At 40.9% G+C, this 26991-nt stretch overlaps 1 protein-coding gene across 2 annotated transcripts in view; it reads right to left on the bottom strand.

Moving 5' to 3' along the window:
- The window catches only part of DOK5 (docking protein 5), a 176841-nt gene that overhangs the window by 23899 nt on the left and 125951 nt on the right, over positions 1 to 26991 (bottom strand). For both annotated transcript variants that reach the window (XM_012645841.1, XM_012645842.1), the window contains exon 6: positions 14002 to 14137. In XM_012645841.1, coding sequence (XP_012501295.1) covers positions 14002 to 14137 — 136 coding nt within the window. The remainder of the gene's footprint in view (positions 1 to 14001; positions 14138 to 26991) is intronic.

The raw sequence follows: 26991 nt of genomic DNA, 5'->3' as shown, positions 1-26991 counted from the left end.
CCCTCCCACTTCATACACTGTGGTATTATAGGTCCTCCCCCTAGTTTCAGCCCTAACCCCTTTGGTTTTCTCCAAATGGCACTAGAAAATGAAAACCAGGGGAAGTCCAAAGAAGACTAGAAAGAGTCCTCAAAGAAACCAAACATAATTTCAAGTCTTTAGAAAGAAGCATTCCAAATATCTCATGAATAGTAAATACGGTTTTAACTGAATCTTAAAATGTTGGGTTTATTTCTACAAAATCCAGACCAAATGGTGTCCCTTAACAGAGAACAATGGTCTTAGACAATAATTTTCTAAAAAAGACTTTAAAAATCAAGCAGGTGTTTGTGCAGTGTGCAATCTATTTACCAGATCTGACAAATCTGTATGTTTGAGGTTTATGAAGTACCCTCATAAAGTCTGCACAAATTCGTCTTGTATGGTTTGGTGCTGGGCACAATTTACGGAGATAAATACATTGGCTGCATTCTTTCGGGCTCTTTTCGCTTGAAGACGCAGGTTTATTTAATCAATACAAACCGCTTAAAATGCTAATCGCTACGCTAAGTGGCAGTAACCAATTCCTCTGGAACAGAGATGCAGATGTTATTGAATAAGTTTTGTAATCATTGCGGGGCCGCCACGCGGTTGCTGAGAAGAGTAAGTCATTCTTCAGAGACCTGTAGGACAGCTCTCATGCCCAGTCCTTCCTCACCTGCTGGCTTAGCTACCCTCCCTCAAGAAGAAAGCCTTCTTAAAAGGATCTAGTTTTCTCCAGTCAGTGAACTGAACTGACACCTTGCTCTTGCTTCCCTAAACACACGAAACCCTGTGAACACGTACAGCTGATACACGTGTAAAGACTGGCTAACGTCCACTCTGATTAGACAAGGAGAAAATTATGCCTGAATTGACAATTCTGTTCTCAGCACAATGGTGTGTTTACTGAGCGATCGGTGTGTCTTACTGTGGATTTTTATGCATAAAGCGCAGCAAAGCACAAAGTTCACGCTATGCTCTCTTTAGCTCGCATTCTATTCCTTGTCTTTTCTTGGGACAGTCACACTTCTGGAGAGCATACATCATTTTTTATTTTTCTTTTTAGAATCAAGGGGCCAGATCCTGAGATTCACTTTAGAGCAGTGGTTCTCAAAGTGTGTCCCCTGGACAAGCAACCTCGGCATCACCTGAGCACCTATTAGAAATGCACATTCCAAGGCCCCAGTCCAGACCTGCTAAAACAGTGGAGGTGGAGCCCAGAAATCAGTGGCTTAACAAGCCTGGGAAGCAACTGTGCCACGCACAGGGGCTGGAGATCCACTGTGTCTTCCTCGCCCTTCCCCTCGCCCCGTCACCTCTACCCACACCACAAACACACACCAGGCCCTACAGGCTCTGTCTGCTTTCTACCCCGGAAAAGTCTCCCAAGTCTGTTCCTTCCTTTCATTTCCCACTGAGGATAAGCCCAGGGCTTTATGTTCTTTTTCTGACTCTCTGCTTACTAAAATGTGAGCCATTGAGCCTCAGTTTCTGCCTCTATGAAATGGACCCACTAATATTACCAATAAAATGCAAGATACTCCAGTATTTCAGAAGGCAATATAGCAACACCGATTTAAATTTTATGAAATACTTATACCCTTTAATTCAACAATCCTACTCCTGAGTTTGGAAAATGCAGTTAACTATTAAATAAGTTTATAAAGTCAGTTAAATAAGGTTAACGGTATATAAGAACATGAATACAAGAATGTTTAGTATTGTTTATTAATGGCAAAAAACCTGATATCTCAATAGATAGGTTCAATGAATTATGTTATATCATAAATACCGTGCAGCCATTAAAAGGAATGCGTAAGACCACGGTTGGCAAACTTTTCTGTTTCCAGCCAGATAGCAAATGGCTTTGCAGGACACACAGTCCCCATCACCAGCCACTCAATGCTGCTGCTTCCCTGCGAAAACAGCCATGATGACACGTAAGTGAATGGTGGGGTGTAACTATGTCCCAGTAAAACTCTACTTACAAAAACAGTCACAGGCTAGATTTTGCCCCTGAGCTGTAGTTGGCCAACCCCTGAATTAGAGCTAGACAACATGACTTAGAACTATTTCCATGGAATATCTACTGTTAAATGAAAAAACTAAGAAGTAGTTTTTAAATGTGTGATATAATCACAATTTTATAAAATAAACAATGACCCCATAACAACCACCTTCTGTATCTATCTATGTGTGTGTGTGTCTATGTGTGTATGCAAACACAGGTATCTGCGTAGGACTATGTGAGTACACAGGAGAACTTGGAAAGATACATACGAACTGCTTAACAAGGTTTAGGAATTACTAATAAAGAGAGAGGAGGGGTTTTAAAAGAGATGCATACAAATAATAAAAAGAAAAAAATATAGCACTCATCATCATCTATATGATCATAATTTTGTAGTTAGTTAAATTTTACATACACATGTTTATGTAAAAATAAATTAAATAAGATTGAAAAAAAAAAAACAGTCCCAATCTCCAAGGACAGTTGTGAAAATTGTCCAAAATAAAGCATGCAGACTCTCAGCAAAGAGCCAGATGGAGCTGCTCGTTCCAACTCTAATTATCCCTCAATTAGATGAAGCCTCCTAACCGAGTTTTCTGCTTACACGTTCGCTGCCTAAAAACCTCTGCCCTTTCCCTCACCCCTTTCAATGGATTCTGCATTCAGTCATCTCTGTTTCATTCATTCACTCATTTCATCCATTTATATACTCTGGACACTATTTATAAGCCACACACTGTGCTGGCGGCTGGAAACTTAAAAACAAATAAAATGCGATTCCTCTACTCCCCAGGATTTTAGAGTGTATGGCCAGAGAGCGAGCTGAAAGCCCAGCTTTGGTCATGTCACCGTCTGCCATGGTGGTGCCCCTTCCTCTACAAAAGAGAACAGACCCTCCTCTGAGCTGACTTCTCCTTCCTGGGAGCAGAGAAATCTACTGTTTTCCAAAGTTTAGGAAAAGGCAACTGGCCAAACATCGAGGCTGCAAGGAGATGGGAATGTCCCCACCAGCAGGAGGAACAGGATATTAGAATCTGTACAAGGGCCCTGGACCCCCACTGGCCCAGGGGCCTTCTTTCAAGTACAAATTAACTATCTGCCAAACATGTGGTCTTTCCTGACTTTCTAATGAAACCCGTCCTCATGGGCTGCCTAACTCTGATTCCAGCTCTGACAGATGTTTGGCAGAAACCACCCAAAGAGCGGTCTTTACTTTCTCCGACTCCTCTCTGTTGTTCTGACATTCGCAGGAAAAGTGATAGGTACTCCTATCATCAAAATGTTACCAAGATATCACAGAATATTATGGAACTGTCATGGAAATAGAGCAAGCAGCTTACTTCTTCCATGTTACAATATCCAAGGAAAAGTGGGTAGGAGAGAAAGATTGCTCTCCTGCTAAGGGGGAAAAAAAATGCAGCAAAGACACTATTGGTGAGCAGAACTCTGGCTAAAACAATGCCTCCATTGTGGCTTACAGCTTTGACAAAGCAGACTGTTAGTGAAATCAACCATTTGAGGCCAAATTTCCAAGTGCAGCATTTTGCTGAGCACCAGATGCACTCGGATGGTTATTTTCATGGGGAATGAAAGTGATTTGCATCAATTTATTCAGAGCCATCTGAATTCTCAGCCACATGCATAAAACAAAATCATTGCTCCCTTTGCCTCTGGTAACTTTTTATGCCCCCCTACTAAGGAAACTCTCTCCCCCACCTGTACATTAAAACAGATATCCTCTGGGACTGAGTTTTCCATGGCCTTTTAAAGCAGACTTGCTTGGAACTCGAGCCTTGTTTGGGGCATTGGGAGGGAACTGGATTTGGTATTCTGCCTTCATTTTTCTTTTTTCTCTATGCTCATGAAATGATTTATTCAATCCCTATTTCGTTCATTCAACAAACCTGTAAGCCCTGTGCCAGACCCTGAGCTTATTACAAACCAATGGGGCCTTGTCATCCCTGCCTTCCAGAGGCTTTGCAGCCTCCAGTGGAGCCCTACTTGCTCAGAGGTCAGCTTCAAAGTTACTACAAAAGGCAAAACCGGCCTAGGATCAGATCAACCCTTCGGATACCAGGATCCCACTCAGTGGAAGCAGCTGCTATGGTGACAAGATGTCAAACACACGTGCATGGCTTGGACGGGTTAAATAAGTACACTTGTATCTAATGCCTGAGAACCAGGGCCTAGGGTGGGCTCGGGGAGCTAACTGCAGCCTGCAAGCCGAGTCGGAAAGGAAGAATGGTTTTTACATGGTTACAGTAGAAAAGAAGAGGAGGAGGAGAAGTGAAGGAAGAGAAAAAAGAGGGAGGAGGAGAAGCAGTAGCAGAGACCTTACCTGTCCCACAGAGCCTAAACTATTTACTGTCTGGCTCTTCATGAAAAACGCTGCCAACCCCTGGTGGAGACGAATACATCATTTATTTCCTAGTTTCTCAAAACAGATGAGAAACTGGCTTGACTTGACTGCATTCATCTCGCAATCCTCATCACCATTCCTAGCTCTGTCTCCTTCGCCGTGATTGACATGGGGACGCCGCATTGCTCACACCGTGCCTGTGGTCCACAAGATGCACCTGTGGTCCTCTGCGCTCAGTGAAGATCCCCACGTGGGGGAAAGTTCGTGGCGTGGCCTGGTGCCTCCCCACCATTGGCTTTCAGTGTGCTGCCTATATATGGCACCCCCATCTCAAACAGTAACTTTAGTTGTAGAGTTTATAAACAAAGTTACAACCTGTTAGCAACATTCAGTGCGTTTCCTCTTCCTATAGAGGCACAACCATGAGCTAAACAACAGGCACGGCACATGACAGCAGCTCACAGCTCTGGGGAGGGAGTTATAAGACAAGGCAGCATTTATTTAATAATCAGGTAAAAGTACCATTCAAACACACCACCGCACACTGCAAGTCAGTACATTTTTATGAGAGACTGAAAAGGAAGCGCTCAGAGAATGAGATTTATTGAACAAAGTCATAGCAAATTTAAGGAAGGAGACTGAGCGTCATCTGTATCTATCCTGTCTGAATGAACAGTTTAGTATGTTTTAAATGTCTATTATTAAAGATAGGTTAATCCCATTTAGCTTTTTTGCTTTTTTTTTTTTTTTTTTTGGTTTTTTTTTTTTTTTTTGGTTTCTAAAGAATTCATGCTACATGCTTTGTGACTTAATTTAGTTCATTTAACTTCAGCTAAGTACAGCACGGTGGCTCAGATGTGGGCACTAGAGCCAGCGGTCACCCGGGTTTAAGTTTTGACTCCATCACTTCCTAGCTGTGCACCCGCCCTGCAAACTCCTCAGCCATAAAAAGGGATGATTGTGCCTGTCAATACGGCACGTTGAAGATTCAATATTAATACGTGTCTGGTGCTTGGAATTGGGCCTGACACACAGTAAGTTCTCAATGAGCGTCAGACACGTCATCGCCCTCAGCAACGGCGGCAGCGTGTAGCTAACGCTTGTTCATCCTAAAACTCAGCCTAGGTATAACCTTCTTTAAGAAGATTGCTCTTGACCCTTGACAAAGACTCTATTCATAGCCCTGAAAATGTCCCTATCTAGCTTGAACTCTCGACCACGTATTTTTAAAATATCATTATCTTTTATCCTGTAGTTCAATGCATTGCTAGTGGGAGAACCCTCCCTCTCTCTTACCAGTGGAATTGGTTCAATCTGTCATATGCAAGAAATTCACCCACTGTTTCTGTTTCCATAAATGTAATTATGTAGCCATGGCTTAAAGAAATTAAATGGAAGAGAAAGACATAAAGGGATATATAAAAAACATTTTCTAGACTCTTAAACCATAGTCTTGATCCCCAAAGATAGCCAACATGAACACGTACCTTTGTAGCCTGCCAGAAGTTAATTTTCTGTGCTTTTAAAAGGAAGTGTGAGTGTCAGAATCTGCCTTTTGTTCATTCATTTACTTTACACATCTTTGATATAACTGCATATGACTCTCTTTGTGTAGTCATTGCCATACATGGCTTTTCTGTTTCTAGATAGCTGCCTCATATAATTCCTGTTATATTAGGTGCCATAATCAGTCCCCTTTTGGTGGCCACTTAACCTCTTTTTAGTTATTTCTGTTATTGTAAATAAGCCCCCCAAGAACAGGAACTTCGTCTTCTTCAGAGCCATTTCCCCGGCATCTCCCATACTGGCCAGTGGACAGCAGGCTCAGCAAATATTTGTTAAAAAGGAGAATATAATAGGAAGGAATGACTCCCCGGTAGACATTTGTGCGCACATGATTTTGGCTTCTGCTAGTATATCTTTAGAGTAAATTCTTAGAAGTACTATTGCTGGGTAAAAAGCTGTGTGAATTTAATTTTGATAAATAAGAACAAATTGCCCTCTAAAGAGATCCCAGTAAATTGAGCCCACGGAACTATATGATTGCGTGAGGGGTATACATCAGAACTCCTCATCTAAATTTTAAGCTCCTTTAAAGATTAAAAAAAATTCTGCTTTATGATATGTTCTTCATCAGATCTACCATATTATTTTGCAAGTAGTATGTAGGGTTTTTGAAGGATAATTAATATGCCAGGATATAAAAAGGGCTTAATTCAGAAGGGGGAAAAGCTGATAATTGCTTTAAGCGGTACATTTTAAAAAATCCATAAGTTAACCCAATTAAGCAGAGCCCATAAATAGAAGAAGAGGTACAAATAGATTTTTTGTGTGTGGGGAGGAGTGGGAAGGGTTAGGACATTGAGTTGTGAGAAGAGCGTTTATATGTATATAAAACCATACCATGCAAAGGTCTATTTCAGTGTCTGAACAGTAATAAAATTGATTCTGTCATATTTTTGTGTCCTCTATGTCTAAGAAAAATTGCATAGCATATTGCTTTTAAACTTAGGTTGAATATAAATTAATTTGGTTTCAAAAATTGTGGAAGAACGCCACCTGATTTCTACAAATCATTAGCAAATTGTGTTTGCCAAACCCAGTTTGGAAGTAAATCAATCCATTAACCAAACAAAAAGAGGTGCCAAGGAATAGTTCAGACAGAACTCTCAAACCTAGTGTAGTCAGGGCTCCAGAGGACAGGGCAGAAGTCATCCTGGGGGGGCGGAACGTCACCCAGAATGGAGCCCAACGCCACAGCCCCTGAGGAAACCTGCTAAAATGCCGGCATTCTTCACCTTGAGGCTCTCGCCTTGAAGGCAATTCTAAAAATGACAGGCCCAGTCGTGGAATGAGGAACATCCCACACGGTGCCACTCCTTGTTACAAAATTAGACTTTGTCACAGACACTGATCTCAAAGGCGGCAAAAATAGCGAGCTGCTCAAGGGAGTACCCAGCGTCTGCAGCCTCTCTGCTGCTTCTCCAGCGAGGCAGCTGGCAGCTGGCAGCACACACGCCCTTGCCACCCCATCCCATTCGACGTTAGTCCTTCCCTTTACTGCAGGCCCACCCGGCCTGCTTCAAACACCCCCTTAGAGTGAATGATAATAGTACATTGAATTTAAAAAGTGGGAGGTGGAGGAGGAATTCTAAGATTGCTATCTGGAGAAAAACTACTAAAAGGAATGGGGTTTCTTTTAACAGTGATTTTCTTTTAAAGATGTAAGTTGACAGATGTTTCTGAAAAGTGCTCTGATCATCAGGGTAATTTGAAAATGCTAAGACTGTGTCAGTGGCTTTAAAACCCTTCAAAGGAGTGGGGCTTTGCAGCCAGAGGTAGGGAATTAGGAATTAGATAAAGCCACCCTGCGTTCCTAGCTCCAGTAGTAATGAGCTCTATAGCTTCAGGCAAGTGACTTCACCACTCAGAGCTTCACTTTCTTCATCTCTAGGATAGGGACAGGGACTTCTTCCAGGTCAGCGGTCATGAGTAAAATATTCCCTTCCATTGTAAGCCCCATGGGAGCACGGGCCTCAAGTGTCTGTTTACCACTGTATCCTGCAGCATGAAACAGAACATAGTAGATGCTCAATAAACATGTTTGAATAAACAAATGAGTGAGCATAAACATGAATCTACCTCACAGAGTTATTGTGGTGATTGGAGAAAAAGCAAGTAAAGTATCTGGCATATTATAGGAGGCCTCAAAGATGGCAGTGGCTATTATTGCTAAAGAGCCTGGCATATAGCAGATGTTCAATAAATTAATGGTACTATTAGCAAATAGCACAAAACAGGAAAAATACTTAAAAGGTAAAAATCAAAGCACTAAATATTCTTCCAGAGGGTTGCATGGTGTAGGGGACAGACACGAAGGTGGCCCCATTATCTCCTCCTCCTGGTGTGTGTGCCCATATGGGGTCCCCTCCCTTGCCTGTGGGCAGGGCACGTGCCTTGCTTTTAACCAATAAAATATGACAGGATGATGGGATGCTACTTCCACAGTTATGATATGGAGGATCGTGGCCTCCACCCTCCAAGGAGATGCTAGCTTTGATGAAATATGTGGCCGTGTTGCAGGGACCCACGTGGCCAGGAGCTGAGGGTAGCCTCCACCCTAAAGCCGGCAAAAAATGGAAATCCTCAATCCTACAACCCCCAGTGGCTAAATTCCACCAATAACTATGTGAGCTTGGAAGTGGATCCTTCCCCAGTCTTCCCTTGAGATGAGACTGCAGCCCCAACCGACACCAGCATGGCAGCCTTGTAAGAAACTGAAGCAGAGGACCCAACTAAGCCATGTCCAAACTCCTGACCCACAGAAACTCTGAGACAATAAAAGAGTGTTGTTTTAATGGTGCATAGTACATGGTACTTTGTTACACAGCAACAGAAAATTAACACATGTAGTCATCAATTGGCCACAGCATGGCTAGCCAGTCCCCGCAGAGGGGACACTTGACGAGTTTAGCAATGGGGAGTGCCAGGGACCGTAGAAAACTGAAGATCCCCATCCTGTCTAAAGTGTGTGGACACGTGGGCATATCTAATCATTGCCATTTTGGGATGTGAGCTCAATATTTCCAGATCTTTCCACTCTTCAGGATAATATAGTAATCTGAGCTTTATGTGACACCTCTTAATTTTTACATGCCGGCCACTAATTTGGAGTTTTTAGAACAGCAGTGAGCTAATCTGTCGCAGGATAAAGAGAACATGTCCATGTCCAGAGGCTCGATTCAGAGATACAGCATAAGGTGGGGGTTATCCCAGCACACCTGTTCCAAATCTGAGCTCCACCACTCCTAAACTGGTGGCTTTGGGTCTTTAATCCAAGAGTTTTTGTGAAGGTTAGAAAGTACACACAAAAAAAATATTTAAAATGTCGTCTGTTACAGAGTAGAGACACAATACATTGTTAATTTATCATTATTGTTTCAGTTTTCTATGGCTGTTGAAACAAATTACCACAAATGGGTGGCTTAAAAAAACACGAATTTATTGTCTTACAGTTCTGGAGGCCAGATCCAAAATCAGTTTCACTGGGCTGAAGTCAAGGCATCAACAGGGCTGGCTCCTTCTGCAGGTTCTGGGGCAAAATCTGTTTTCTTGCCTTTTCTAACTTCTAGCAACCACCTATAGCTTTCGGCTCGCGGCCCCTTCCTCCACCTTCAAGGCCAGCCGCGTACGTCATTCCATCTCTCTCCTCCCCCATCTCTCCCTCTGTGCCTCTGTTCCCATCATCGCATTGCCTGTGTCTGACTCTGAGTCCTCTTCTTTCTCTCTTATGAAGTCCCTGTGGCTACATTCAACAACCTGGATAGTTGAGGGGACTCTCCCATCTCAAGATCCTTGATTTGATCGCCTCTGCAAAGTGCCTTTTGCCATATGGGGTAACAGTCACAGGTTCCTCAGATTAGAACACAGACATCTCCGGGGAGCCATTATTCGGCCTATGGCAACTTTCATTACGATCATCTGACGCACAAACCTCCTCCTTGTGAGTTTCAGGGTTCGAGTCACAAGGCAGATGCAGGTCGGTCCACTCAGGGCTGTAACTTCAGACTGGCACAGATCTCACAGTGCGGCGTTCTGTCTGCAGCTGCGCTCTGGGGGGTTTCACTATTGTGGCAGTTAGCAGTGAGTTAGTTCTTCCTAATAACGAGGCTAGGCTGCAGGTGAGTGTCACCGTCTGTCTCCAGCAGCACCACGGCCATCTCAGGAAGCAAAGCCAGCGGCAGCACACAGGCAACTCCTCATGAGGAGAATCTAGCCAGATAGGTGTGGATCCATTCTCTGTTACCAGCAAAATCAGAACAATAGCCCAGGCAGGATGGGCCAGTAATATTGTCTTCATTTGTTTGATTTTAGCATGCTATCTCCTAATCAGGAATTGATTGAAGTACATTGAGTACATTCAAGCTTTTCACAATCCCCACATTAACTGCTTGAGATTCAGGTCCCATTTCGAAGCTTACTCATTTCCACCTAGAACAGGATGCTGCTGCTTTAAAATCACATTCATTTTTACAGAACCTGCTAAGAGTACAGCAAATGAAGACCGAGCGACATCATTTTCTAGTTAAATTTTCAAAGGGATGATCTGAATGAGTTACTCATATTCCTGATTAAGTTTTGGCGAAACTAACGAGGTTGTAAATGGAAAAACACGTGCATGTGCCTTTCAAGCACCAAACGATTTATGCGAATTGATGGCTTTACAAATAAGGTAATCTTGGAAAAACTTTAGGTGCTTAAAGGCGTCTAATGGGACAGCTACACAACACTAATGCAATGACACATTACTCTGTAAGTTTTAAGTGATTTGAATTCTACTTCACAGCTCTCCCCCCAGCTCCATCCATTCACTGAATTCTCTCTATTGCAATATCCAGAATTGGTAAGACTATGGGGAAGTGGATATCAAGACTGGATCTTGGAAGGCTACTTGGAAAGAAAATCAAATCCTTAAAAGCATTCACAGCCTTCGATTCATCAATTTTTAAGAATTTAACCTGAACAACTACTCATTGACACATACAGATAGAGCATGGAGCTAAAGCATAGTCTTAAAAATCCATGGAACATATGTATAATGTGATATGATATAACCATGAAATATGATGTTGCAGATGATTTTTAATGTAGATATGTTTTTGCAAAAAAAGCTAGTCACAAGCCATGTATTCAATATAATTCTATTTTCTCTATACACATAGTTAAAATGAGGGAAAGCTACACACTCCAAAGTCAGGGATGGGTGCAGCAGGAATAGCAGTGATTGAGTTTGTTCTTTTTGTTTAGCTGTGTTGTTTGCAATTTTTCAATGATGTATGGCTTCCTCCGGAAATAAGGAAATAGTATTAGATAAATATAACTATCTTATAGTTTCTTATAGTAGTCTCTAATTTCTGATTCTCTAAAAACTATCCAATTATATCATTCCCCACTCCTTCTGAATCTTGTTTTTAGATTTGTTCTACTTAGTCACTCCAAGAAAGAGAAAGAGAGAGAGAGAGAGAGATATCCAATTATATCATTCCCCACTCCTTCTGAATCTTGTTTTTAGATTTGTTCTACTTAGTCACTCCAAGAAAGAGAAAGAGACAGAGAGAGAGAGAGAGAGAGAGAGAGAGAGAGAGAAGGATGGGGTGCAGATGAAAGGGATATAATTGTTGCTGGATAAATCATCCGCTGCAGCCATTTCCATCAGCCATTGCTAGGATCAATCTGGACCAACCAGTCTGCTCAGCTATTAATAGCAATACTAATGATGGCTCAGCTATTAATAACAGTAATAATAGCTACATTTCACTGAAACTTATTACACGATGGGCTCCGTGTTGAACGTGTTATGAGCATACCTCACTTAAGCCTTACAAAGAAGACTTTAAGATAAACACTATTACTGTCCCCATTTTAGAAAGGAGAAAACTGGAGCTCAGGGACACCAGAACTTTGCTCTCTTCCCCAAAGCTGGCATGGGTCAGAGTTGGTGTTGGAACTAGGCCTGGTTTTGTGGACAGTGATTGTAAACACAGTCTGACGGCACTGACCTTTATCTCTGCGTTATCTGTGTCTACTCCTGTATTACATTAGTCAAGGTTTTCCAGAAACAGAACAAACAGAATACACATAAATATAGAGTATAAATGTAAATATATATACAGAGAGCGAGAGAGAGGAGAGATGATAAGGAATTGGCTCATGCAATTACAGAGGCTGAGAAGTCCCAAAAATCTGCATCCTGGAGACCTGAGAGCTGATGGTGATGAGTTCTAGTCCAGATTCAAACGCAGGAGGAGACAATGTCCCAGCTCAAGACAATCAAGCAAAGACAGTTAATTCCCTCTTAATCTGCCTTTTGTTCTATTCCGGTCTCCGATAGATTGGACGAGGTCCACTCACATTACAAAGGGCAATTTGCTTTACTCACTCTGCTGACTGAAATGTCACTGCCATTCAGAAACACCCTCACAGACACACCCAGAATAGTGTTTAACCAAATACCTGGGCACTCCATGTCCCAGTCAGGTTGGCATATAAAATTATCCATTACAACCCCTTCATTCAGCCGGGGCCTCAGCAGGGTGAATTATTGCCATCTCTGAAATTGTGCCTGAGTCTACAAGTCCAGCTCTAATTTCTTATGAATGCTGAAGTCAGCACCAGCTCTCAGGGAGCACTTGCTCTTTAAACTCTGGCCTAAGGGCCAAATCCAGTCTCCTGTCTGTTTTTGCATGACCAATAAGCAAAAAAAAAAAAAAAAAGGTTTAGTATATTTTTAAATGGCTGGATGGCTGGCTTGGGGAAAAATCAAAAGACGAACAATATTTCATGACTGTGAAAATTATATGAAATTTGAATTTCAATGGCCCCATTAATGCTGTCTTTTTTGGAACACAGCCACGGCCCAGCTGATGACGTATTTCCTGTTGCTGCTGTTGCGCTACAATGGCAGTTAAGTAGTTGCAGCAGAGACCATATTAGTCCACAAAGCCTAAAACATTTACTCTCTGTCCCTTTATAGGAAGCTTTGCTGACCCCTGTTATAAAACCCCAGAGCACTGTGTATAAAGTCACTTGGGGACAATCTGGGACTGTTTTGGGGCAGATCATCTTACTGACATGCTTGCCCCCTCTTTAAATCCAACCACCCCACATGTTTAAATCATAAATTTTCAAACTATCCTAATTTTACCATGCCAACCCAGATTTTTTCTGGTTTTGCAGATTTCCTCCCAGATGTGAAGTTCTATGTATATGTTTGCAGCCACAATTCACGATTTGCATTTTTTAACTATTGTGCATTCATTTATGATTTCGTGAATTTACTCTTCCTAAGGAAACGCATGAATCATAACTCTTTGCACAATCTATAGTCCCCCGCATAACACAATGCAAAGAGTAGGTGTTCTGAGCGCATGTTTATGTGTGCTCATGTGTGTCTGTGGCATCTTTATACATGGATGACTATGATGGTTTATCAGTCAGACACAGCAAATACATGGCTCTGTGCAGCATGTCATCTGCACACAGGTTCTTTAGCTCACAAAGCATTGCTTTTTAAATTTCCAACAATTACCAACTGGAAGGTGCTATATACAGACACAAATCCTTGGCTTCCCTAGAAAAATGGAGTGATCTACCTACACAGATTCCACAGTCTCATGTCAACAGTCGTCTGGTCTTGGGCTTTTGACATTTCACTCCAGTTTCCCTCAGCCCTCGGCCCTCTTCTCTCATTTGCATTTTCTTTCTGACCCCTGCCAACATTTGAAATGATAATTTCTGATGTAGCTACATATACGTAGATAATCCACATGGCTGTATCTACAGATGTCCATTCATATTCAAATGGATTTTATAATATATACACATATAATAATTGAGTTGCAAAGTAGGTAACAGGGATGTATGGTTATGCTGTTACTAATTGGCCACTTCCAGCATTCCAGGATGGCATTTAATCCAAGTAATACACTGGTGGGTACAGGAGTAAACCATCTGCTCAAATAACGCTGGCCATATTTTTCAACACAAAGATTACCAGATTGCATTCTACAGTGATATACACTGGGACGTACGGAAGAAATTCCAAACATACCATTGAATTTTTCACGCTCTGTAGCAAGCGCTCGTGCTGCTCGGCTATGGCCAAGGCAGCAGAGTGGACTTTCTGATAGATGGCCTCCCCATCTCGCGTCTGAAAGATAAACAGCCCTTCACCAGTCTCACACATCCTGTGAAAACAAAAACAAAAAGCTTCTGAAAATCCAGCACCTAGAAGTGCAATGCCCTAAGAGCCTAGAATACTCCATGAGGCTGTGCCCATATATTTTTTATGAGATTAGGATTCTTGCTCACATTTGCTAAGTAAAGTTAATTAGAAGCAAAATGCTCAGTGTCCAATTAATTGTTATTAATAAGGGCAGGGAACTAATCACTCTAGGCTAACATGTGCTCGATTCTTTTTTTAATCACAAAGTAGGAGGTTAATGCAGCTGATTTTTTATTCTGAGTATAATCCCTGTATCTCACGTTACTACTCTCAAAGAGAAATATCTGCACGACCCCATTCCTCCTCCTAGTCCCCGAAAAACTTCCCATTGGAAGCTATGCCGGTCAGCTCAGAGGTGCGAGGAGGCTTCCATGTCTCTCGTTGATTCTGGTCTAACAGTCCTTACAGACAACAGCTTTAAGGATGCCTTCATTTTTAAAATCCTAGATCAAATATTACTCCAGCTTCCACTCAATGTGATGAATCAAATTCAGTTAAGAATTTTTTTTTTTAAAGGAGCATGATTGTGCTAAATTAATGTTTGAAACATAAGAGAAGTTTTTCAGAGAAAGTAGTATGGCTTTGATAATAAATGTCCATTGTTAAGAGGAAGATTATCTCCACCTCAGACTGGGAAAAAAAAAAAAACAGACCCAGAAATAAATTTCATTAATAAGGGGAGATTGGTGGCACACATTTAGGCAAGAACCAAGTAAATGCTTTTCAATTAAACATATGTTAATATATATGTGTATAAGTACATACATATTATTAAATATATTTAATTACTATAAATTTTTTAAAGAACTTGGACAATATCATATGCAGATACATTAAAAAATCTTTTATTTTGATACATACATATATCAAGAGTAAACTAAGAGCCTGTTTTGGTTTGTTTGTTTTAAAGGACGTAATTATTCTAAGACACAATGACACTTCTTCTATTTCTGAATCTCTTCCTAAAGAATTGGACACTGGCTTTAGTGCCTGAGTTTTGCTCACATCTAAAAAATTATTTTATACAACATAGAAATTAAGCAAATTTTCAGCCAAAACCACTGTTAATTTTTTATCTACCCCAGTCTATGCAGTGAATGCAATAAAACAAGGAAGATATACCCCTACCTACTTCTTTGCAGTTGGCACGGTACCAAGACCTTAGGGCAGTGTTGTGCATATATGGCATGGCCTAAGTAACTGGTCAAAACCTGCCTAGTTTGAATTTCATGAATATGGACTATGGGAGAAAAGGAAAAAAAAAAATGATGGCTCATTCAATAAGCCAATATAAAGAACTACCTCATTTAACATTGATCGTGTGATTTTAATTATTAAGTCATCCTAATCCAATAAAGAATTAAAACTAAAATTCAAGGCATTTTCAATAGAGTCTCATTTCCTTCCTGAAGACATCTTGAAATACTTCAACCCTTACTGCTACCTCTTTCTTATTTAGCCACCATACAAACTTGACTCTACTACTCGACATCTAATTCTATAAGGTTTAATGGTTTTCATACATCTTTTTTTCATCAAATATGGAAATGTTAAGTTGTTAAGAAGAGGAAGTAGCTTCAATCAATTCTTCAAGAAGAGGCAGTAGCCTTCTTTTTGTACTAGGGCAGAGATCACTGTATGTTTATTTACTTTCTTAAACGCCAACCTTAGTTCTATAAATGATGAAGGGACCTGTCGCTTAGAAACACTTCATGTATGATTGATAAATATTAAACTTTGTAGCTATATTCATCAAGCTTGACAAACTAGTGGCTTTCAAAATTTTTGTAACTACAACCCACAGTAAGAAATATAGTTTAGATTATGACCCAGTTTATCTATTTATCAATCTATCATCAATCTATAACATGATGATATTTTCTATTCTATCTTATTTTTTAACACTGGTGGTGGAATTCTTAATCTTTATGATGACTCATTAATTGGCAAGATTTACGTTTTGAAAATCACTTTTATCCAATGTTCACTGTTGATAAACATAATGAGTTGACACCCTTCATTTAATGATATTTAAGTCTCTAAATAAATATTGTGATAAAAAAAACCAAATGAAGTCAAAACAATTATAGTATCAAGAATTCTTCTTTAATGTATACAGACTTCCCTGGCCTTCACGTGATGGTCTGAAACACACACACACACTTACCACTAACAGAAAGGACCAAGAGTCACGACCTTAAATTCCATTAGCGTTCAGACAGAGAAAGTGAATTGATAAAGTTGCTCAAACCCAATACAACCTAGAGTAGAGGGAATGTGGCTAGCAGAGATCACAGGTCCTTTTTAAGAACAGTAGCCATGCAATCCCACTACTGGGTATCTATCCAAAGGAAAAGAAGTCATTTTATCAAAAAGGCACTTGCACTCGAATGTTTATAGCAGCACAATTCACAATCGTAAAGATGTGGACACAACCCAAGTGCCCATTAATACATGAGTGGATTAATAAAATGTGGTATATGTATACCATGGAGTATTACTCAGCCATAAAAAATGGTGAACTGATACCTTTTGTAAAAACCTAGATGGAAGTGGAGACCATCCTTTCAAGAGAAGTATCACAAGAATGGAAGAACAAAAACTGTATGTACTCACTACCAAATTGAAACTTATAGATCAACACTCAAGTGCACATATGGTGATAAAATTCAACGGAAATCATAGCAGGTGGAGGGGGGAGGTGATGGGTGAATTCACACCTAATGGGTACATTGCACACTATCTGGGTGATGGACTCAACTTTGACTCAAATTGTACAAAAGCAATTCATGTAAATAAAACATTTTTACCCCATAATATTCTGAAATTAAAAAAAAAGGATAGTAGCCATGATAGCAGTCATCCTAGTCAGATATTCACATGAGGGAATGGAGGAATATGAGTCCAGTGTAGCCACAGCTTCTGGTTGTTTACAAGAAGCCAGAAATCTTTATTTTTATGTGAAGTCACCTGAATTTTAAGTGTTAGCAACTTGCTCCATTTTTTTTTTAAGCTGTGAGAGCCAAAGTGCCTTGATCAACCAGATCTGGCCAAGATGTCACCAGCATGCACGAAAGAGACAAAATGTATGAAAAAAACTCTAACTAGATGGAGGGGGTTGTGGCGAAGAAGAAAAAACAAAACAAACTCTAAAAGAACAGAAATTAGACCTTTGGTTTGAATTATTGGGACTTGTGTTCACACTGCTCAAAGAGTACGAACAAACAGAAGAACTTTAAGTAGTGCTCAAAGGCACGGCTCAAAGCTCTTCAGCAGGACAACATGACCCAGGAGGTTGCCAATGACCAAAAATTGACCCATATGCTCTTCCATATAGCCTCTTCTAAACTCTACCCACAAGCTCTTTTCTCTTACACAAGCCCCCCACCCTACCCCAAATTGATTTGTTTGGAACTGTTTCATAAGCAGCTTTACAACTCTCTAAAATGTTACTACAGGCTTTTCTCAAAATAATACAATGGACTAACTCCCTAAGGCAATAAGAAGAAAATGGGAAAAAAAAACAAAGTGAAAAAAAAAGCACAACAAATAGGCTAATGGTCTTACATAACCTAATACAGCAATGACTGCTTCTCATCTCCAGAGGAAACGCAACACAGAACAAAGATGTTCTAATGGGTTTACCCATTAGTCGAATAACAAATCCATGTGTTTTGACTTTTTATAGTCTCAATTCCTTCTTTCACTTTATCCATTGATTCTTACCTTGGACAATTTTCCAGCATCCAAAGTGGTCCCAAAAGACCCAACACTCTATACAGTAACAGAAACCAGTGGGTTGGAAACGCGGAGAAAGTAAAATGATGAGTTTAAGATCAGCCTTTTCAACGCTCTCTGTGAGGATAAGGATTGAGATGTAAGAATACTGTGGCCATATAGATGCGGTTATAGTTTTGAGTTTCCCAATAATTACTTTGCCTAAATGATATGCCTGTCATTCTGAACCATAGATTATTTGATTACTCAAGAACCCAGAAGAAACCAATAGGTCAGAAAATATCGGGGAACTCATTGATTCTTCCACACGCTGAGTATGTGTCAAGGTGATGTAAGAAGAGGCAGGAACTGGAGCTGGGATCATCTGGCTGGGATTGCCCCTCACCAGCTTTGTGACCTAGTCCAAGTTATTTAACCTTTCTAAATCTGCATTGTTGTTTGTAAACAAATACGACAATATCTCTCACCTAGATTTACTGCAAGTATTACATGTGATATGTAAAGTGCACAATGACATCTTCAACTAAAGGGAGCTTCCATTATTCTACTGCGATGTCAGCTCATGTAGAAAGGGATTTTTTTTTCTGATTTATTCACAGCTTTGCCACTCACCCATGCCTAGAGTATGGCTTGGCTTATATTTGGTGCTCAAGAAATAACTGCAGAATGGATCGTGACATTGTAGGCTGTGCTAGGAAAGGCATAGCTGGGAACCTGACCCAGGCTTCCAGCAAGTCTTACTGAAAGTGAGAATTGCTTAAGTCACCGTTCGGAGGAGGAAGGGGTTGGAAAAAGAAAGCAGGAAGAACAGTCCTGGCAGAAAGAACTGCGCAAATCAAGCCTTCAGGTGGGACACAGGTGAGTGAATCCAACATGTTGGGGAGGGGCTGGAGCCCAGTGGACAGAGCTCGAATGTGATCTGATCTTCATTCACTACTGTGAATAGTGGCCACCCACACACTATGGTTCTCATAGCACTGGATGCTCAACTTCAGAAGCTCTGTTCTCCCCTTTTGCCAATGACATTTCTCACCAACATATTTTAGTAGAAAAATACCAATGGGATTGAAATTATGCAAACTAAAATAAATTATTTCATGGTAGACAGTCTTAATAAGTACATTTATGAAATAAGCAAGCCAGTGAGTTTCATATTTCCTCACTTCCAAGATGTATTTTGTGCAAGTCTGTGTATGTCTATGTGTGCGTGTGTTTAGAATACTTAGACGTGGCTAAAAACAGGATGCATCTCATACTCTACATGTAAATTTCACAGTTTTTCTCCTCTCTCCTTCCCTTCCAAAGTGGTCATTAAACCAATGCTGAATTTTACATTTGCAATTACACATTATAATTGAAAGAATAAGGCACTTGTCGCACCTACCCTGAGACAAAGCATGACAGCTGCGAAGGACATAAAGGAGGCCCAGACATAGGCTTTCTCTTTGAAGAGCTTGGAATGTATATAGTGAGACGAGATCTGCACGTGTGAAAGGGCCCGTGAATAACATAATGGTTGCATGAGCCACGTTGCTCTGAGGGGCAATGAAGAAAGGAAATGCAGAGCTGAGCAGAGGGGTGTGTGTCAGCACTGGTACAAAGAAAATGTGGAAGCCAAAAACCTGAGAGAAACAGATCAGAAGCACCTGGCAGAGAGGGACACAAAATTAAGGGGAAAAAACCTACAGAATGTTTACATTCCTTTGTCTATGAAAGTGAAGCCAGCTAAAATTATAGTTGGAACGAATGGAGTAAAATCCCCCTGCCCCAACTCCCAGGGCTATAACGTTGCCAACAGCACTATGCACAGGCATGAAATGAACTAAACAGGAGGCTTAACCACACGGGAGGCTTAACCACAAGGAGCTCCACCTTGGGGAAAAGTCTGCGAGGGGTTTGTTAGGAGCTGACCAGTGACGTCAGCACCACTGACACCAGCTCTATTGACGTGGCCAGATCATTCTGTGTTGTGGGGCTGCCCTGGGCATTGCAGGGTGTTTAGCAGCACCCCTGGTCTTTACTCACTAAACGTCAGTGAAATCGCCCCTCACACAAACCAATAAAGGGGTGCAAGGTGAAAACTAGGGGAAGGGCCTCAAAACTCTGCAAAGGACCAGACCTAGCTAAAAATAATGATAATCATTAGTCACTGTCCATAATTGCTACTCTGGAGTCACATAACTGGTAGTCATAAAGATTCCTAACTCCCTCTGTAGATAACATCACCTTTTTGAGACCTGAAGACAGTTTCTGAGATATCTTCCAGGCCCTGCATTCCAGCGGATCACTGACCCACCCGACCAGTGGCCCAGACCAAGAAACTGACTCAACTGGAACTGTGACCCCACAAACTGAAGCAATACAAGAAAGATGATTTTACACCCCTATAATTTTGCCCCAAACCTAGTCAATTATTAAACTCAATTGTCTAATCCTTTGCCCACCAAACTATCCTTAAAAACCCTGCCTCCCAAATTCTCAGGGAGGCAGATTTGAGAAACTCCTCCCATCTCCCGGCTTGGCGCTCTGCAGAATTTAACTCTTTCTCCATTGCAACCCGACTGTCTCAATGTGTCGGCTCTTCTCTGTGCAGTGAGCAATATGACCCAGTTGGCCGGTAACATTGATGGTACCCCCCCTGCCAATTGTGATAACCAAAAATAGCTCCACACCTTGGGAGGCGAGAGCCACTGAAACAGACCCAAACCGAGAAGACGAGGGAAAACCTGAGTAATGCGCACACGGTAAGACGTTGCGTCTACAAGGCAGTATCTGAGTTCAGGGGAACTGTTGCTTCACCACAAACCGGGGTGACGAGGACATTGTGCAGTTGTGTATCTTTGTTGTCCTTCGTGTTCCAATGATTGGCATCACTGCCTGGTTGATCTCAGCTTAGGTCAAGGCAGCAGCCTGCTCTCCTGGTGCCCCGTGTGCGTGCTGCCTGGAGAGCAGGGCGACCCAGTCCACCCGCTCCTGCCATCGTTTTTACGTCCCTTGCTGTGACCCGTACTGCGAGAACCAGGAATCGGCGTGAGATACCACATCGTGTACCACTGTGCTGCTCCGACTTCTGAACTCGGGACAGCTCCAGTGAGCATCGTCATTCACAAAGAAGTTTCATTATGGTGGTCAAATCTTTGTGTCACCTATATAATCCTTTTTAAATCAATTCTCTCTTTTTTTTTTTTTTGCTTAAGCAAATGTATTTTTGTAAATGTAATCATCAAATCAATATAATCCACCAGTTGAAAGCTGACATAAAAATAAATGCAATGAAACATTGTTATTAAACTCTGTGTATGTCCTCTTGCTGTCAGAGATCTATTACTTCTTAGTAACACAGGTAAATTAGAAAGTGTCCACGAGATGCGTGTTCGACATGCCAGCACCCAACTGAAATATTTCTCTATAATTTAATCAAAAAGATCAAAAAGTAACTTGAAAAGAAAATGGCTTTATCACTGCGAGATTCACATTTCTTTACTGTTATGCCTCCGTTGCCTAAAAATCATCCCACATTTTGGGAAACACAGGTGCGGTTCCTTGAGCCCTGCTCTAGGTGGCTGTGGGAGGGAGGCATGGGAGACAAGAAGTCTCTCCATCCCAGCTCTCCCACGAGGTAGAATCATGACCTTGGGCAAGTTCCGTGACTTCTCAAAGTTTCAGTGACTTCATATTTCAAATGTGAGTAATAAGATCACCCAAACCTCACAGGGTGGTGGGAGACTATGTTTTGCATTTAGGAAACAATCTGGCATCAAGGGAGCATTTAATTAGGATTTATTGTTGTCGCTGCTATTTTAACCCTTTAAAATGACAAAGCTGATGCGGAAGGATGCCTGGCTCCGCTCACCCTCTTTAAAATTGCACCCCTTCTTTTGCCCTCTCTATGGTCTTTCCCAACTTTATTTTTCACCGTGGGACTCGATCTAACATCTATTTACTTTGTAAAATGTTTGCCACTGTCTGTGTCCCTTCCCCTGTATTGAATAAGTTTCCTAAGGGCAAAGACACGTGTATGTTACATTCACCGCTAAATCTGCAGTGCTTGGAACCAAACCAGACACTTAGGGTCTAGGTGAACATGTGATGAAGGAAGGAACAATTCATTCGTACTGGTCCTTTCTAGAATCCTGAGCTATCATCACATATAAAGCGATCACATACACCAGGGGGTCATCACCTACGTTAAGGTGACCCCAAGACAAGGTGCCTTGATGAGTGCCTGATTTTGCCTTAAAGGCCAGGAGAAAGTCATTCTTACTTTTAGGGATTACACGTGCTAAAATCACAGACACCCAGAGGTGGATAGGACCTAGCTAAGCTTCTTACAGTGGTGGCCTTATCTTGTTTGTGGTCACACCCTCCCCTGGGCACAGTGTCTGCTGGACAGCAGGCATGCAGTCATGAAACATCTGTTAAGATGATTATGAACGAAGTTACTCTTTGGAGTAGAAAAGAGAACTTTCTCTTCTGATTTCATACATGCCTCTACTACTGGAACATTTATAATAAGTATACCTTACTTTTAAAATTAAAATTCTTTTCAGATAAATGCTGATGAAGAACAAATGGTCAAATAAATGACATAATTATAGTTTCTGTTTTCTTACAAAAGAAGAGAATTTCCCTTCTCCTGAGCAAGCCTGCATGTGAGATTCAGCACGTTTGTATTTCAATTACTCTGTTCAACGTAGTAGGGGAACTGAGTACACTGTATTGTTCATTTGCTTTCAATTCTTTACTAAGAATGAGTATATGCTCTACAAAACAATTCAGAAATAAGGGATTACTAAGTAGCTTAGAATAGAGAAGACAGAATATTCAGAGATTTCAGACATGCAAATAGACGAATAGAGACTACTCAAAAGATACCAGAACAATTGTCTTTTTATCTGTAAACTCACCAATTAAAGGAGAAAACAGTTTTATTCTCCAAAGAAAATTATTTCACCAATTAGACTGTTTTTAGAGTGAAATATGCAAAAAACAAATTATTTATTTTCCAAAATTGTTCAGATGCCTTTACAGCCAAAAAAAAGAAAAAAAAATCTTTTTCACAAACTTGTGCACTCCACTGAAGGAAAAATATCTGTATATGCAATTTGGATTTTCACATATTTTTGTCATATCTAAAAATTTCTCTTAAAACAGTGTCAAAAGAATGAGAGAGACTCTCTCTGGCTGATAAAGAAAGGCGTTCACATGCAGTAATTATTTAGTACGTTCTGCCAAATGTCACCTGAGCTTCTCTCACTCCTGCAGGTGCAAAACCCAGGGTATTAATTTAAATCAGTCGGGGAGGTGAGGCGGAGTCTGACATTGAAGCTGCTAACTCAGCAGCCAGCTGTGAAATGAACAGGAAACTTCCTGGACACCTGCCACCTTTCTTTAAACAATAACATTTCAACATGGTTCCACAGGGGATGTTGCTGCAGTTGGAACTCCATGTCAATTGGATCATCCCACAAAAAAAAATCAGAGCCGCTGCAGCCTGATGCACGTCAGTGAGGTTTCAGGGCTCTGGAGTGGAAAGAAACAAACAGAAGACTAGAAAAACCTCAAGCAAAATAAGCAATGCGTCTCTCTGCCCCCCTCCCCAAATAAACTAATTGTTCATTACCTCCAGGGGCAATTAATTATGCAATTGTGCCTTATTAAAAATTTTATATCTCAACTCTGAATTTCCACCAAAAAAAAAAAAATTAGAGATACGGTCAGATTGCCTTATATGGAGGGAGAAGGGGTGCAAACAGTGTGTAGAAGCCCCTGAGGACCTATGACCCTCACAGTGCTCCCAGGAGAAATGAACAATCCTGGCTGTATGTGCCTACACTCTAAATTAAAAGAACAAATAGGGGATTCTAAAATTAAAATCAAAATAAGAACACGTATTCACTAAGGCGCAGCTCATGGAGGCACATTCAAATTACCAAATTAATCTTTGCAAGACTGTGGCTTATTGATGGACGCCTCCCCCGTATTGAGACGGATTCCACGGAAAGGGGCAATATTCTGGCAAAATCATCCAAAATAGTTTTTGCGAGCTTTGGTAATGTAAGTATGCGTTGTCTTCATTAGCGCTGCAGAAATTAATTAAGAACTAGGCTAACCTCCAGTAGAAGGTAAACCTTCTTAGAAATCTACAGAGTTTAGAAGTTAAAGATCTGAGTGTGAGTCCTGAATTTACTGGCCTCATGATTTTGGACCTCACACCTTTGCCCAAGTGTTTAAAGATGGGAATAATAATACTGCCCTGCCCCCGTCCCAGTTTATATGCTCAGTCAGTGGCTTGAATTAGATAGTGCATATAAAATGCTTCGTACTGTGACTTTCGTACAGTCAGGGCTCAAAAACTGTTAGTGATTATTTTCAACGGCTGATACACCTGCTAGAGCAGTGTTTCTCAACCAGGTAATTGGACCTGATAATTTCTTGTTGTGAGGGACTGTTCTGTGCAATGTAGGACATTTAGCAGCATCTCTGGCCCCTCTACACACTAGCTGCCAGTAGCACCCCCCTGCCCAAGTTGTGACAACCAAAAATGTCTCCGGACATTATGAAATGTCCCCTGGGAGCAAAATCACCCCAGGTTGAGAACCACTGTTCTGGAGATCAGCACCGTTGTGAGGGATAATGCCAGTCATAGTCAGATAGCCTCTTGACTCTATTTGCTGTGAGCAGTTATTAAATGCTACAGTGGACATATTAGTTTTTAAAAACCTCACACCTGTATTGCCCTTCTTATGGCAACAGTACCCCTTCGTGCCCTGGGAGAACCAATCCCCATGGTATTTGTACCCTGTGGGCTTTGTGTAAAATGCTCTGTACAGTACCTGACACATAGTGAATACAATGGTCAACATATAGTAGGAATTTATCTCTCTTCTATTGGAGGATGGCGTTGGAAGATCTCAAGCCTCCTGAAAGTCCCTAGAAGAAACAGGACTGTCAAATGCAACCTAGGGTCGCTGTTTGGGCACAGAATTAAGCCAAGCCTGAAGCCGTCTCTACTCCTCAGACTCGGAGTTAAGTAAGCCAATGAATTTCGCTTCTGTGTCAATTTGGGTTGACATAACTACCGGCTACAATGCCAGGCATTATTCTGGGTGTTTTCACATGTGTCTTTATTTAATTTTCATAGCAATCTTGTGAGATAGGTAATATATTGTCCCCATTTTAAAGGTGGCAATAGAAGCTCGGTGAGTTAGGTGACATAGCCAAGTTCCCACAGCAAGTGTGCAGCAGAACTGTAGTTTTATTTCATTTCCTCTAATTCCCAGTTCAGTTTATTACACATGCCCCACTGTTGGCTTTGGTGGGACAAACGGGTGCCACTGAGCAGAGATAACACCCAGTCCCGGCTCTAAGAGAGGCCGACTGTAGGCAGAACGCTGCCCAGGGTCTTCTGGAGGAGGATTCCCTGTGTGCTATGGCTATTGTTAAACTTTGCAGGTGCACATTGGATATGTGAAAACTCTGGCTGGAGAGACTTAACTCCTGCTCACTTCTTGATGCGAGAGAAGGAGGAAATTATATTAGTTAATATAAAACTGCCTTGTTTTGAATACATCCAAAAATAGCCAAGGAGAAAATTATCTTCACTAATAGAGCAAGGCAGACATGAAACCTTCACACTTGGGGAAACACGAATGATCTTATTATCCCGAGCATCTTCATGGTAACTATAAAAATTCATCTTTATTTGGGTTTCAGGCAAAATATAAAATAGCAATATTAACTTGCATTTAACATTGTCTGTATCCTGCAAGCCCAAGTCCTGTTCCAAAGATACCAAAGATATGATTTAGGAGAAGCCATAGCATCCTTCTGGGTCATCTACATGCATTCTGCTTTTACCTACAACAACCCTGCAAGGAATTTATTACTCAGATCAACTTACAGGGGACGTTGGGCACTTTGTCCAAGATCAACAGCTAGTAAAGAGTAGAGATTAGAACCTAGGGTCTCCGGGGACCCCTGAATCAGTGCTCCCCATACTACATACACTGTTCAAGAAATGAGCGAGATCCTAAGAACTCAATTCCTAAACTTTCCTCTCCGACCATTCAATCTCAGGTTGGCACCAGCCTGGCAAAGCATGACCACTGAATAAAATGCTATTCAAAATCAATAAATATTCTACATCCTTAAGACACTGGAGGCACAACACTGTGTAAACTGGGTTGTAGGTATTATAAGCATCTGACTGCTGGAGCTCTTGGACAAAATATGCAAAAGGACAGAGCACCTAAGTCATGGAATAAAACACTTATTTTCTAAGTCAGCGTTTTATAGCTTTTGGTCAAAGACTATTGAAATAATTTTGGAATTTATGTCTCTAATATATCCACACTTTTCATCCACCATTTCTTTCATCTGAGCTGTTTCATTATCTCCCAACATCCACACCTATTCCCTCCATCCTACTATTCACAATGCAGTCAGACTGACCTTTACAAAATATGAACACAATTATATCACATACACACACACGGAGACTCAAATATACCTGCTTACAAATCTCTACGGTTTCCCATAGCACTTAGAAAAAATATCAATGTCTTTTAAATAATCACCTAGATCCTTCATAGTTCTGCTGGATTTCAATATGAATAAATTAAACTTTTGCATGCTATGAGTAGTAGTCATTTCATACCTGGAAAATTAATAAGATGATTTCGAAAACAAAGTTTCAGATAGTCATGAGATACTACAAAAGTTTACTAAGGTTTTAGTCCTCAAACACTGCCATAAAAAGCCATATTCTTTTCCTATTTACTATTTCCCATAAATAGTAAATCAAAATACAATTTTAAAATATTAATAGTTGAGTAAGTACTGCCCAAAACAAGCCCAAAAAGTCCTGACTGATGCAGAATTCTCCTCCACATCAATATGAGATACGAATGGAGGATGATACGAGGTTTATAGTCATAGAAAAGTCTATTTCTATTCTAAAACATTTTCTGTATTTAAATTTCACTGGTTACAATTAATACATAAATAATTTCTGAGACCCAGATGGGGAAATACACTGCCCTTACCAAACAAATTCTTAATTTTCTGTAGATATTT

The sequence above is a fragment of the Propithecus coquereli genome, unplaced genomic scaffold (assembly GCF_000956105.1).
Source record: "Propithecus coquereli isolate 6110/MARCELLA unplaced genomic scaffold, Pcoq_1.0 Scaffold237, whole genome shotgun sequence".
In the NCBI taxonomy this organism is placed as follows: Eukaryota; Metazoa; Chordata; class Mammalia; order Primates; family Indriidae; genus Propithecus; species Propithecus coquereli.
Note: the sequence above shows the minus strand (reverse complement) of the source record. Positions and strands in the feature narration are given on the sequence as shown.